The sequence below is a fragment of the Muscardinus avellanarius genome, assembly GCF_963383645.1.
Source record: "Muscardinus avellanarius genome assembly, chromosome: 1".
Lineage (NCBI taxonomy): Eukaryota > Metazoa > Chordata > Mammalia > Rodentia > Gliridae > Muscardinus > Muscardinus avellanarius.
Genome location: NC_137786.1, coordinates 101546377 through 101560888, shown reverse-complemented (window position 1 = coordinate 101560888; position 14512 = coordinate 101546377). Strand labels below are relative to the sequence as shown.

Here is a 14512-nt window from a genome sequence, read left to right as displayed (position 1 = left end):
CTTCCTGGCCAGCCCTCCTCTGTCCTCCGCCTTGCAGCTGGCTCTGCGGCCCTCACACGCGTGCACCATCTGCCTGCCTAGGCTGCACCAGGCCTTGGCTACTCTGCTGGCCTGCAGAGACCCCTCCTCATGCTACTGCATTGCAGCATCTCACCCCAGCCTTCCTCTGCCAGAAGGAAACTGCCCCCCAAGCCCTGGGCGCAGGGCCCTCCCCTTCAGAACCGCATGTTCCCTTATTTATGAGGGGCAGGCTGGAACAGGCCCCTGGGGCAGGCAGGGGAGGTAGGCGCTGAGGAAAGTGTGTGGCCGCCCAGATCCCATCCCTGCCAGCAGAGACGCTGTTGGGGAGGGCGGGGCCCTTTGCGGAGCAGACCCAGGTCAGCACTGTGCCAGGAAGGCAGGAGAGAGCCCTGAATCCTTAGGAATCACAGCTGGAGCTAGGGGTGAGGAGAGATGTAGTGGTCTCAGCCAAAAGACCTCTTCCTCACCCTGCCCCAGAGCCTGGGTGTCTCCAGATCCCACCTCCCCGAGAGCCTTGAGCCCCCAGTAAACCAAGATGCCTACAGCCAGCAAACCTGGGGGCGTGTGTCACCTCTTTCTTGTTCCTCCAAAGGGAGGGCTGCCGTGGAACCTGCATCTCCATGGCACATGTCTCACATGTTTTGGTGTAAGGACAATTGCTTAACATTCCAGCTCTACCCTTTCAAATACCCTTGAGCTTCACTCTGTCTTGTCCCACTACAGAAGATGTCATACAAGGGGGGCTCCTTTGAATGCAACTGTAAGTGACAAGCAGGGTTTGGCTCTGGATCCCCTGTGCAGCTACCCCTGACCCCCAGGTACCCCTCCTGCTTGCCCAGGGTGCAGAGAAGTGGGAGGAGCCTTGTCCCAGGAAAACTGGGCTTTGTGGCATCTAATTAGGCTAAAGCGGGGAAGGAGATGCTGTCTTAGTCAGAGGGGCCTCCAGGGCTCTGCTTAATGAAGAGAACAAGCTTTAATTGACAGAAGAGGGTTGTAGGAAGGCACCAGGCCAAGGAGACAGAGCCTGGCTTGAGCCAGGAAGAGTAGGGGATTTTCAAGCAGCTGTTAGCAGATTATCGAGGCCATCGCCACAGCAACAGGGGCTAATTTGCAATGAATGCCCTTGTTTGGGAGTGTTGGGCCAGGATGTGTGGAGAGGGACCCACCTTCAGAGGCAGAGACTGAGCCCGGGAGAGAGGGTTCCAAAGCACAGGCCCAGGTAAGGGCTACCGGCCAGATTGTATCTCCTTGACCCTTCCCTGCTCACCTCCCCTCATCAAACTCCATCTTCTGTCCCTGGGGCTCAGGGCAATGGCAGCTGTACCTCACGCTACCCCACCTGCCATGTCCCTTCCAACCTACTACACATATTCTGGGATTCTAAAAGAGAAAGTCGCATCATATGAACACGGTTTTGTGTTATTTCTTGCTCCCCTCTGCAGTCTGGGCTGGGGTCCTGGGCTTTATCTGGAGGTTGCGGGTCCCCCGTGAGCACTGGAGCAAAGGGAGGAGTCCAAGCTATGAAGAGGCCCTCCTGGAGCCCAGGAACCTGAGATAGGTGCAGGAAAGCTCCAAGGAGGAAGGAGAGGCCTGGCCAGGGCTTCCAAAAGAAGAGGGGAGCAAGGGCCAGGTGCCCTGGAGTCACGGCACCAGAGGGGCCTGCTCAGGTCCTCGACTCTCAGCATGCAGAGACTAAATGAAGAGGGCACTAGCTCCAGCTTCAGATGCCCAGAGATAGTCCGTGTCCTCACCGACTACAGCTCCTAGTTCACCTCTGCCTTTGCCTGCTGGTGTCCTGGGGACACCTCTGGGACTCGGCTTTCACATCAAGTCCAGGGTCTTTTGTTTCCTAAGGTATACAAGTTCCTGGCGCACAGAAGGTACTCAGTAAACATTTGTTAAACGAATGAACGAAACGAAAGCCCCTTGGCAAGGCCGCAGAGTGTCCCTAGTGGCAGGGGAAGAGACTTGGGTTTGGACTGGCATCTGGGCAGTTGCTACTGGAGCCTATCGGAACAGCAGCTCTCCCAGGTACCTGGATATCTGAGCTGTTTTCTGCAGCTGTAACAGGACACATATGGAGTACAGGTCTAGAGTCTGGGAGGCCAAGACCGAGAGGCCACGCCTGGCGAGGGCCTTCTTGCTGCACCATAGCATGACAGAAAGCATCACAGGACGAGAAAGGGGGAAGCAGCCAGCTGGCTGTCATAACGAGCCCACTCCCACGTATGACACTGATCCACTCATGAGGGCGGGGCCCTCAGGACATCGCACCTGCCACGAGGCCCCCCTGCTGGCGACACTGCACTGGGGATTCATGAAAGCAGGGAATGGACCCCACAGATCCACAGTGACAAGCGGCCACTTTTAAGGACAGCTGAGGCAGCTGGGGGCAAAGGACATGGCCCTGTGACTTCCTAAGGGGCTGGCTTTCCTCCCCCCCCCCCCAGAAAAACATTACAAAGAAGGCCCACACCTAGAAAAATCCATGTGAGAATCTGTAGATTTGGAACCTGTGTGTAGCCACTGCCCCCTCCCTCCCCATGTTGTCCTGGGGACCTGGGTCCCTCTAGCTTGGGGGTTCAGCATTCCATCTGGATCCCAGGAAAGGCTGGTCTGAGGAAATCCACTTCCTGTCCAGCCTGTGTGCCATTGTGGCTCTATGGGGAGAGGTGGCCTCTGGGTGACCACACAGCGCACGCCTCTTCTCACCCTCTTTCCCCTCCCTAACCAGAAAGAACTCCCGACTTCAGTTCAACAAGGTGAAGGTGGAGGACGCTGGGGAGTATGTTTGCGAGGCCGAGAACATCCTGGGGAAGGACTCCGTCCGGGGCCGGCTGAACGTCAACAGCGGTATGTGGCCCCTCAAGGAAGGGAAAGGCCCCAGAGGGTCTGGCAGAGTGGGTGGTGCCCCGCCCGCCCTGGGGAAGCCTGCACATGATCCGTGCCCTCCGCTGCTGCCATATCAAGCCCAGATCTCAGCCAATTCAGAGAAATGAAGTCGAAGCATAAATGTTTAGCTTTGTTATCTGGGCCTGGAAGAGCCGCCAACTCTCATTTGAAATACCCTGAAAACTAAATATTTTGAAATCAAGAGGTGGGGGTGGAGAGAAGGATATTTTTAGAAGGCAATTATGGGAGGCCGGGCTGCCAGGAGCGGGGCTGGGGGAGAGGCAGGCCCAGGGCGTGGCGAGCCGCCTGCTGCTGCTGCTGTTCTGCCAGGCACCTGAGCGCAGCCAGGCACCACCACTGAGCCCTGGGCTGGAGATATGTGTGCCTGGGACCCCTAAGGGTGGCAAACCCTCACCCCAGGGCCATCCTCTATCCCCGACTTACAAGGTCAGAGCCTTAAGACATCCCTCAGTTTCTCGTCTTGGCACCAGCCTTCCTGCTGCGCTGTCCTCTCAGGCCCTGGTTCTTTCCATTGACGGGAAAGTCACCTGTCCTCCCACCAGAGCTGCCTGTCCTCAGGCGATGCCCCTCTACTCTAGCCCTCGTACTCCAAATGTCAAAAATCACCTCCACCACCAAGCACTCACAGCCTGAACATACCTTTTAGCCACCTATTTATTGGGGTTTGCTTTCGGTCCTGCCCCTGTCACAGAATAAAATCCTGTATCTATTGTTCCCTGCCTGTTTTCCACCAGTCTTCCAATACTCCCCAAATCCAACATCGTCTAAAAGAACTTGTAACATTCCTTGCCCCAGGTGAGACCCTGTCTGCCCTGCATGGGTGAAGCCCTGTTCCCCCGCCTCTTGGGCACCTGGGTCTCCTTTGCTACTCTGTTGAAGAAGTCTGAGCCCCCAGGTCCTAGGCAGTCTTCTTTTAGGATCTTTCTCACAACTATCTTGCCCTCTCTAACCTCACCTCAAGGCAACCCCAGCTCAGGCTTCATCCGGCACCTGCATCAGAGCGGTGACCTTTTAAAGCACTTTCGTCCATCCATGCCCCCACCATGGAGCCACAGAACAGGGAGTTGGTTGATCTGGCCCAGTCTTTCCAGCCATATTGTAGTCACCCCTTTGCATCCCACTCTCATTCTCTCTCCCGTGCCATCTCTCCCAGGCAGCTTCCTCCTTAACCCCCGTCAGCCCGCTACAATGTCCCTCCCAGCTCAGTTCTGGGCCACTTTGAGGTCCGGCTGGTCTGGTGGTGGGATCTCCTGAAGTTTAGCCTAAGCTCACTCTTCAGCTCCCATACTGCCACTGAACTCTCTCTGTGGATATAATAGCCCAAGCAGAGGGTGAGCTTCAAAAGCAACAGGGGTGACGCCTCTCCCCAGGAGTTACATTACTGAGCCAGACTCCGTTTACCTCATGAACCCTGACTCAGGCTCAGGATGTATTTTGTAGAGTATGAGAAGCTCAAAGAGCTTAAATATTTTGGCCAAAGCCAAGCAGGTAATTAATGATAGAGCTGTACAATGTGAAACGTAGCCTTGGGATTCCATGAGGGTGTCTAGCCTTTGCGCCACACTGGCACAGCACCTGGCCCCCAGGAGTGACTTGGTAAATGTTATATTGAAGAACCTACAACCTGCTCCAAGACCTGACTGCTTCCTCCATGTGCCAGAGTGGGCATGGCAGCCGTAGGGGTACTTGAACCCCACCTCTCTCATCCTGGTCCAAGCCTGGGAAGTGGGCCATGCCTGGGGGGGGGGGGCTACCACCTGCCACCTCTCATAGTGGGCAGATATTCTCAGCTCCACCTTAGATTTGGAGCTTCCTGTTTTATTAAGACTTTCTTGGTTAAAATTGACAAGAACCCAAGTTAAACTATCTTCATTTATTGGCATATAAAACTGGGACACCCAGATGTCAAACTGGCTCCAGAAATGTCAGAGTCTGAGAACAGAAAGGATGGGTCAGGACGCTTTCTCCTGCTCTGTGTCGCCCGTATTCTTTCCTACTGCGAAAGAGCTTCTCCCACGTTGAGGGAGTGGAGTGGGAAAAGAGGCCAGGGCCTGGAACAGCTCCACGCTTACAGCAGCCCAGCCCACTACCTCTGTGTTCACACATGCGTTCACGAACATGGATTCTGATGAACCCTTCTCAGGTCCTGAGCCCGTTGGCCCCATCACTGTGTTTGGGAGAGTGCTTGCTATCTTTTCCAGGCCTGTCTCTGTGGGAGAAGAGTGCCTGAGCCATGGCCCTGCTGGAACCACATAGAGAGGCATTCCCTCTGGGGCACTACTAGCAGAGGAAGAGGAAGGGCTCCTTGCGAAAGGCCACAGCTGTGCCCTCTCTGCTGCACGGGGCCTGAGGCTCGGGGCCTAGAGCCAGGGAAGGTTGTGAGGCCCCTCAGATAAGCTACAGTCCCATCCCTCATGCCATTTCTTCAGCCTGTGGTAGGCCATGCTCTGATCAGTTTAGGAACCAGACAGAAAAGATGAACACGGAGGGCAGATCTGGAATCCCTGCTGCCCAAGGGTTCCTTGCACTTGTGCCTGCAGCCTGGCAGGAGGACAGCAGGGCAGGGCAATGGAAAGGGTTCAGAGAGTTTATCTAGTCCCAGCTCTAGGTCATGCAACCCTAAGCACATTACCTTCCTCATCTTCAGTTTTCTCCTTATGGGGCTGATCTATAAGCCCCTTCCCTCTAAATTTCTGGAACCCCAAATTTGATATGGAGGCTGACATCCTGCTTACCTACCCTGTGAAGTCTGTGGCAGGCAGGAGCCACCTCTCGATGTGGGGAGGTGATCCAGGAGGCTCATGCCAGGGACAGTTTCCCAGGCAGAGAGGCCTGGGCTCCTTGTTTATCCACAGAACCCAGGAGACCTGCAGCAACCACACCCTGAGGAGGGGGCGGAGGGCAGGCCACTGCCCCCTCTGACTCATCCCTAGGTGGGTTGGCTAGGCCCGCCCAGGCCCCAGGGAGGCCAGGGATACAGGGGTGGGGCGTGGAGGAGCAGCGGGCTGCACAAGGGGCATCACTCCGGCTCTTGGATGGCTACTGCTTCTTTTGGGTGGAGCCCAGTGCTCCTTCCCCAAACCAGAGCAGGCCCTCCTTGTAGTCACAGCTCTGTGGACTCACAGGAGGCCCCGGACTTCCTACACTGGCTGAGAAGAGGAGCCCACAGAGGTGTGTGGAGCTTTCAGCAAACAGCCCCAGCTCAGAGGCCCAACCACCTCTAAATTAGATAATGTTAGATTAGTTAGAGATGCTGGGCCTGCCTTTTCCCCAGGGAAAGGGAACTTGGCAACATCCAGAGGTGACTATACCAGGCCCAGGATATCAGCCTTTGCCCCAGAGAGCAGGCAGGTTTGACCTGAGGTGTTGTGTCACGGGGCCATGGAAGCCCTCCCTGGCTTTCGCAGGGCTGTTTGAACACGCGCCTGTACCTATGCACACTCGCACTCACAAATTCAGCATGACCACGTGGTGCGCTCTAGGGAGTCTCAGTCTCAGCCACCAACAAAGTCCCTCAAAAGGCAGAAGCTAGCCTGGCATGGTGGTGCACGCCTGGAGTCCCAGTACTTGGGAAGCTGAGACAGGAGTACTGCAGGGTCAGGGCCAGCCTTAGCAACTTAGCAAGGCCCTCTGCAACTTAGTGAGACCCTGTTTCAAAATAAAAAATAAAATAGAGCTGGGGGTACAGCTCAGAGGTAGAATGTCTCTAGGCTCAATCCCCAATGGAAAAAAAAAAAAAAGAAAAGAAAAGAAAAAAAAAGGCAAGAAGCTAAACTTGGACTCAAAACTGTCTGTCTTTCCTAACAGGCTGAGAAGGAAAGTCAGGCCTCTGCACTAAGGGGAAAGGGCTACCAGAAGTAAGATGGGGCTTCAGTGTTTCAAGAGATGCTGGGCCTGGGCCTCCAAAGAGAGGCAGAAGTCTCCCACGTGGAGAGAAGGAACGCCGCTGCGGCGGTGGGGTGGGCGGCAGGGAGACCCAGCTGCAGTGCCAGCTCTCACCTCTGATCCTGGTCCCTTCTCGCTCCACTGACTCACTAACAACTTCTTGATTTTACACCTCCCAGGCATTTTTTATTAATTTTTGAGGTATACTTTACATTCCATAAAACTCACCCTTTTAAAGTATACAATTTAAGGTGCCTCATTAATGTAGTAGGTAGTGCGCCTCATAAAGTATACAATTCAGTGGTTTTTAGTATAGTCACCAAGTTATGTAACTACCGCCACTAAGTCCAGAACATTTTCATTACTCCAAAAAGAAAGCCCATACCTATTAGCAGTCGCTCCTCATTTCTCCCTTTGTCTGGCCCCAGAAAACCACTAATTTACTTTATGCCTCTGTGGATTTACTTATTATAGATATTTTATATAAATAGAATTATGCAATATGCAGCTTTTAATGACTGCCTTCTACTTAAGGTTTTGATGGTTCAGTTATGTTGTAGCTCGGATCAGCACTTCATTCTTTATGGCTAAATCATACTCCACTGTATGAATGTACCACATTTTATCTATTCATTTATCTGTTTGTATTGTATTGGGTCATTTGGATGTTTCCCCATTCTGGCTGTTATGAATGACATTGCCATGGACATTTATGTACAAGTTTCTGTTTGCGCATAGGTTTTCAGTCTCTTGGGAATATACTTAGAAGTGTAATTTCTGGCGCAGATGGTATATATTTTTTAGGAATTACCAGACTATTTTCCAAAGCAGTTACATTCTCAGCAGCAGTGCACAAGGCTTTTATTTTCTCCACAGATTCACCACTTGTTCTTGTCTGTTTTACTCCAGCCATCCGAGTGGGTGTGAAGTGGTATCTCACTGTGGTTTTGATTCATCTCCCTAATGACCCTCCAGGGCTATTTGTATTAAATAGGAGATGATGCTTTAATATATAGAAAGTGTTATATCATAGTTGGCCAAGGACACCAGATTAGCCCCTGGAATGGCAGCAGGAGACACTTTTCTCTGAGTCAGATATGTATGTGTTCATTCATTCATTCAATAAACATTTGTTAAGCTCTTATTACGTGCCAGGCATTCTGCTAGACGTTGGGAATCAGTGAAAGGCGACAGATATGGCTCCTGCCTTCAAGCTTACATTCTAATGGCAGACCTTGTCACTTAGGTTAGAATGAGTGCTACAAGTAGAAGTCTTAAAGCTAAGAGAAATAACAAGGAAGGGGCCTGGTCAGGTTGTTTGGCCCATCCTGAGCAGGAGGGCACCTGGCTTGTTAGAGGAGCTGGACCAAGGCCAGTGTGATGGGAACATCCCCAGAGAGCTAAGGAGAGAAGTGGTAAGGCTCAGATTACACCTGAGAGGAGTTGGGGACTTTATTCTGAGTGCAAAGGGAAGACATCAGAGAGCTTCAGTCATGGAAAGGATTGACCCAGCTTGCCTATGTAAAGACCACTGTGGCAGCTGCCGACCAAAAGGGTTAGAGACAGAGGCGAGATCCAGGGCAGGATGACCAGTGGAGAAAGGGGCGCTTGGTCATCCGAGGGAAGGAAGTGAGGAGACACAGATGGAGTCTCTTGAGGAGGCGAGAAAGGGCAGCCCTTGTGGACCGATGTGATAGAAAATAAAGAAGAGATTAAAGACATCCTCTAGGAGTTTAGTTTGTGCCATTTGGTCACCAGCACAGGGAAGATGGAAGAAAAGGATGGTTGGAGCAGATGTCTGGGAGCCCAGTTTGGGATGTGTTGAGTTTGGGGTAACTGTGAGCCATCCATGTAGAGATGTCGGGAGAGTAGTCAGCCTTCCACTTAGAACTCATATGCCGCTTTGGTTCCTCCAAACATGGGAGGACACAGTAAAGAAATACAGGTCACTGACAAAGGAGTGTAAATATGTTGCCTGGGGACCCAGGTGTGCTAGCACAGTATACTGACGTCAGTGTGAAGATACCTCTGCAGTCTGCACATCTCCCTGGGGTACGGCTTCGCCACCAACAGAACTGGATTGTGGTGACCGGGGAAGGCCCTGCCGTTATAGAAGTGGCCTACCTGAGGCCTGTGGTCACTACCCGCCCACACACACACCTTCTGTGACAGCTCCCCCATCATCATCTTTTGGCCTTTCTGGGGCCTTGCCCCCCTGATGGTGTGCTTTGGTAGCCATGCTCAATGCACCACAGCTCAGAGCGCCATCTTTCCTCCATTTCCTCTGCCTCCGGGGCCTCAGTGAACCCAGATGTGTATGTGTGAGACAAGCCCAGTAGTGCAGCTGTGAGCCCCGCCATTCAGCATCCTCACCGCCATCCACTGCCCTCTTGGCCTGGGAGGAGTACAGTAAGGGCACAGCAACAGGCAGCCTCTGCCACCCGTGACTGCAGAGGGAACCATACTGGGCCTGGCAGGCCCAGGCTAAGGTCTCTCCAGCACAGCCAAGGCCCACAGCAGGCCTCGGGCCTGGGGTCCGCGTTGCGTTTGCATTCGTCCTCGTGGCAAGCCTCCGTCCGTGCTGATGTGTTTTTTCATAAGAGACTGGGAAGCTGGGGAGAACGCACAACCAGGGCTTAGGATCCCTGGGGACTTGTCACAACACACCCGGGGACTCCAGACAGGCACTTTGCCATTCTCTGTCCTCACTCCCCTTTTGCAGTGTAACCGAAGGGCAGGACAACCTCCAGGCTCTGCCCAGCCACGGGACTTTATAACTTGCAGGCGTGACCACCTCAGTTGTTTCTCTTCTCTGTCCCTTTCTTGGTTCCCTGGGTCTCACTGACCCAGAAATGGGGCAGGCACCAGACTGAAGCCTCCTCCTCTCCCCAGCCAGCATGTGGGTCCCATCTGGACTTGTGGCTGAGCCTTGGAGGGGATCTCCGCAGGGGTGGGGCTGAGGGTGCCAGCTCAGCAGTGGGCATTGACGTGGGGAGAAGGTGGGAGCCGGCCTGCCCGCTGGGTTTTATCAGCGAGCTCCTCAGACATATACAGAGGCAGGGCTGTGTATACACTCCCGGTCCCCCACGCTCCATCCGTCTCCCTACATGTCTAAACACTGAGGGCGCCAAGTGCCTCCTCCTCCTCCTCTCACTCCTCCGCACCACTGAGGGGAGACTCTACACCCCTGAGGAGACAGGCCTGGCCGAGGTAGGATGGGCCCCCTCAGACAGAGGACCACAGCAGGGTGGACCTAAAAGGCCCTAGGATCCCCAGAGAGCTGGGGGGAGTGGGAGCCCCTTTTTGGCAGCCCAATCTGGAGACACAGCACAGAGAAGTATCTCAGGGATAAAAACTGACATTTTGTATAAGAATTTCACTAGAAGCCAGCTTTCTGGATGCCAGCCCTAACAGGGGAGCGAAGCGCTCGTCATTTTCATTCCTCAAATGAGTCTCCTCTACCAGATGTGCAATCTGGGTCAGCAGCCTTAGAGCCCAGTCTTCCTGTCACCAGATTTTACACCCCAGCTCCCCATCCCACAGCCCGAAGCCAGTGATTAATAGTGATTGATAGTGATTGATAGCTCGGCTGCCGGAGGCCTGGAGCCTCCCTCCAGAGGCAACGGCCGGCAAGGTGGGGAGCGGAGTGCCTGGCGCTGGGGTCCACGGAGAACACCCTACATGCTTCTGGAGACAGGGTGCAGTTGTCTTTGTAGCACTGCCGCCAGCCTTGGGAGAAAGGAGGAAGAATAGAAGCTAGGCTCCCCCCGCATGCCCCTCTCCAGATCTTAGAAAATGTCAAGTCCCAGCTCCTTTCAGCCACCCCCCGCCACACCATGAGGATCCATGTGGTACCGACAGATATGTCATCCCCACACCAGACATCAGCGCCTCAGCTACCTGCAGTGGATGCCCCAGGAAGGCAGGAGGGAAGGGGCAAGGGTAGGTCCCAAATCCAACAGAGGAAGCAGTTTCTGCTACCTTCTCATCCCCCTCCAAAACATGAGAACTTTCCTGGCCTTTGGGAGTTTGCCCAGAGCATGAGCTCAGTGCCGCACTGAACAGATGGTCAGGGTTTGCACTGGCCTCCCGTTTGCCTTGTTGGCAGCCAAGAGGGACCCCAGACCTTCCCTCCCAAGCCACTCCTGCGGACTCTGGTGATCTTCCAGATTTTAGATATGACAGGCGAGGCCCTGAAGAAAGTGATCCCTGGGGCCCAGAGGCGGCCTCAGAGGGTCACCTCACATGTCTCTCACACCCCCAGTGAGCACCACCCTGTCGTCCTGGTCGGGGCACGCTCGGAAATGCAACGAGACCGCCAAGTCCTACTGCGTCAACGGAGGTGTCTGCTACTACATCGAGGGCATCAACCAGCTTTCCTGCAAGTAAGTGGCCAGCGGGGTCAGTGCGGCGAGGCCAGGGAGGAGATGCCGGGCACAAGTGGAGGGCTCTAGGAAGAGTGGGCTTCACGTCACTGGCGAGGGTCCCCAGAGGACAGGGTTCCCACAGACAGGGAGGTTGCCCCACTTCCTAGCCCTGTCTGGAGTAGAAGGAAGCACACAAGGAGCACAGAGCTCCCGTGGTCCCAGGCCCTAGGCCCCTGCCCACCCATCTCCTGATGTCCATCCTTTCACAAACACCCTTTAGAAAGATGGGTGTGCCAGGCTAAAGCACTGGTGCTCTCTCTCTCTCTCTCTCTCTCTCTCTCTCTCTCTCTCTCTCTCTCTCTCTCTCTCTTCCTTCCCTATCTCTCAGCAACTCTCTAAATTAGTTCTGGGTGAACACATCCCAGGCTGTACCTCCCCGAGCCTCAGGAGCCTGGCCAGGTCAGGAGCGCACAGGCTCCAGAGCCCTTGACACTGCAGCCTTGAGGGAAAAGGAAAGGCCTGCCCAAAACCCAGTGCTGAGCCAGGCTGCTGTCCCCGCCCTTCCGGACCCCGTGGCACACCCTGGGGGCCACCTCTGCCCCTTGAGCTCCTGCCCCCTCTATGAGATGTGTGGGCACCAGTGATAACACCACTCTGGGTGTGACCCTGTAGAAGAAGTCAGGTTGGCCCCAGCAGAAACTCCAAGGAGCTCAAACCACCTACTCCCCAGTGCAAGTAGGGCAGGCGGGAGCGTGGCGGTCAGGGAGGGTTTGCTCAAGCCCGGCTAGATCTGTGGGCAACTGGGCCCCTGGTCCCCTGGACAGATCCTCAGGAGGGCTAGAGGTGGGGGGAACTCGGGGAGGGCAGCACCAGCTCTGGCCAAATCTTGGGGAGGAGTGGAAAGGGAGCCTAGCGGACAACTTGGGGTCTTCAAAGTGTCCCAAGCCTGGGGGCCTGGCGAGGTGCCGAAGCTGCCCCATTCCCGTGGCATCCGGGCAAAGACCACCAAAGTGTTGATGGAGATTCAGAGAGAGGGAGGGGCTTGGCCTTCTCGTAGCCAGGTCAGACTCAGCGCTTCCAGCTCTCCTGCCTCTGGCCTCCCAGGCCAGATCTGTGTCCCCCTTCCCTGGCTTCAGCCTTTCCAAGGAATGTGGGCCTGGTGAGGAGGCCTGGACCTTAAAGACCCCTCCACTTAACAGTGTGGCCACGGGCCATGCTCTCCACACTCACCCCAAGTGTGGGGAAGCTTCGCTGCATTGCCAGGCAGGACTATGGCTCTGGCCCCTACTGGCCTCCTTGGCTGGCTTCCTCCCTGGTCCCACCCTTCACCCGCTACCACCACCACCCCTTCCCATCCTCCCCCATCCCAAACCTCAGGGGCCAGTCCCAAGAGCAAGAGGTCCTACAGTTGGGAAGTTCTCAGCCTGGCTCAGCCCTCAGCCTCCCTGCTTCTGCCTCTTAAAAGGCAGCCACGCTGGTGTTGCACACCCTGGGAGCATTCTTACTGCGAAAATGCTCTGAGCTCTTTAAAACAGACTTACTGCCAACTCCTAAGGGTTCTGAAAATACCTAACAGGGACAACCCAGCTCTGCGTCCCCCTTCTCTTGTTTGCACACCAGACCTCTCCCCTTCCCTAGCCCCTCAGAGCCCTGACCTCAAACAGGTCCAGCACCATCACCCAAATCAGCCCTGGCTCCAGGCAGAGGGATCAGCACCCTACCCCCACCCCAGGGCAGGCACCAAGGCAGAGGAGGGCCTTGGGGGCCTGAGCTCCAGTCCCGGAATTCTACATGGGAAAGGGAGGAATGAGATGGATGGGCTTGCAAAGGGCCTTGCCAGGTAGACTGCGCCCCTAGGAGCCCAGGTCCTGCCCAGCTAAATCTAAGAGAAATAGAGGGCAGAAGCTTGAGCCCTGGTGAAGACCGCGGTGCCCTGCTTCCCCTCCCAGCCCAGGCAACCGGGCTTCACTGCATAGACTTTAACCTCGGCAGCCCCCACCGCCCCATCTCATCCCCCCTGGGTTGGCTCCAGGCAGGGCTCCTGGAACCGGCTTTCCTGACCCCCTTTGTCAGCCCTCAGGGGAGAGGGACGTCCCTGGTAAACTGTGGTCCCCAGAGCTGTGCTGGAGAAGGGCAGGGGGGAGGGGGCCGGGCAGAGCCCAGAGGCCATTCTGGGGGAGGGTGAGCTGGGAGGGAAGGGGGGCAGGCCTCTTGGGATTCCTGGCGACACCTGAATGGAATAAAAAGGAAAGAAATAGGAAACGGAACTCACGTCTTACCATTTGTGCTGTTTGTTTACTTTTTATTTTGATTTTTTTGCATTTCCGCTTAGCTTGGATAATGAAACTACACTGGTCAGTTTCATTCCAGTTTCTATAAAACTCAGTTTTCCTTCCTGGTTTTCTTACACTTGTTGTCGTGTATCGGTTGAGAGCCCTGCAGGGAGTGTTGGGAAGCAGGCACACTCCTTAACCCTCCTGTTTTTCTGGAACTCAGTGCCAAAAAGAAACAGTGTCACTGATCCTGAGTTTTGTTTTACAAAATAAAACTTATGGAGATTTGAAAAGGGGGTCCAAATCAAGGCGACTGCCCCCGTCTGCGCCAGACAGGGGCGCCACACCCCCTCGCTGCTTTCTCCTCTTCTCTCCGTGTGTTTGTTGAGCACGGTTGGTGCGTGACTCTTGGGGACTGGTTCAGGGGATGATGACAGAACAAGACTCTCCAGCCCTGTGCACATACCAGTGGCATGCCGCCCTCTCACCAGTCCATCCCCATCCCTCCCGCTCCCAGTCGCCAGTTCAGGCGATTCCCCCATCCTGCCCATCTGCCTGCTCATCCTCGCCACATCTCCACCCTGCCCCTCATGAACTCCGAGCCCCCCACTCCTTCTGGTACCTGGGCACACCCTCATCCTTCATCCTCCCCTCCCCGGGTGAGGGCAGCGCACATGGCATTATCCCCAGGCTACCAAAAGAAGAAACTGAGGCCCGGGAGGTGGGGTGGGGAATGAGGAAGGCAGAGGTCCCCACCTCTCTGTCCTCGGATGCAGCCCAGGGCTCTCCTCTCTACCTCCCTCGCCCGTGCTCTTCTCCAGCCCTAGGTACAGACCTTCCCAACTTGACTCAGGAAGGGCTGGGAAGGCTGCAACCTGTTACTCCTTCTGATCTGTCCTCAGTGCCCCTGAAATTGCCAGGGTGGGAACTGCCAGCCACCAGCCAGCCACCCACGCTGAGTTCAGGCTCCCACCCAGTGGGTAGGCAAAGGTGCCCTGGACCTTGTTACCCTGGTCTCTGGGGCAGGTCGGAGAGGCTGAGGCCCAGCACAGC

At 55.1% G+C, this 14512-nt stretch overlaps 1 protein-coding gene across 1 annotated transcript in view; it reads left to right on the top strand.

Moving 5' to 3' along the window:
- The window catches only part of NRG2 (neuregulin 2), a gene marked incomplete at both ends in the record, with an annotated part of 221668 nt that overhangs the window by 187897 nt on the left and 19259 nt on the right, over positions 1–14512 (top strand). Inside the window, 2 exons of the mRNA XM_080710688.1 lie at positions 2756–2874; positions 11084–11204. Of these exons, the coding sequence (XP_080566814.1) occupies positions 2756–2874; positions 11084–11204 (240 nt within the window). The remainder of the gene's footprint in view (positions 1–2755; positions 2875–11083; positions 11205–14512) is intronic.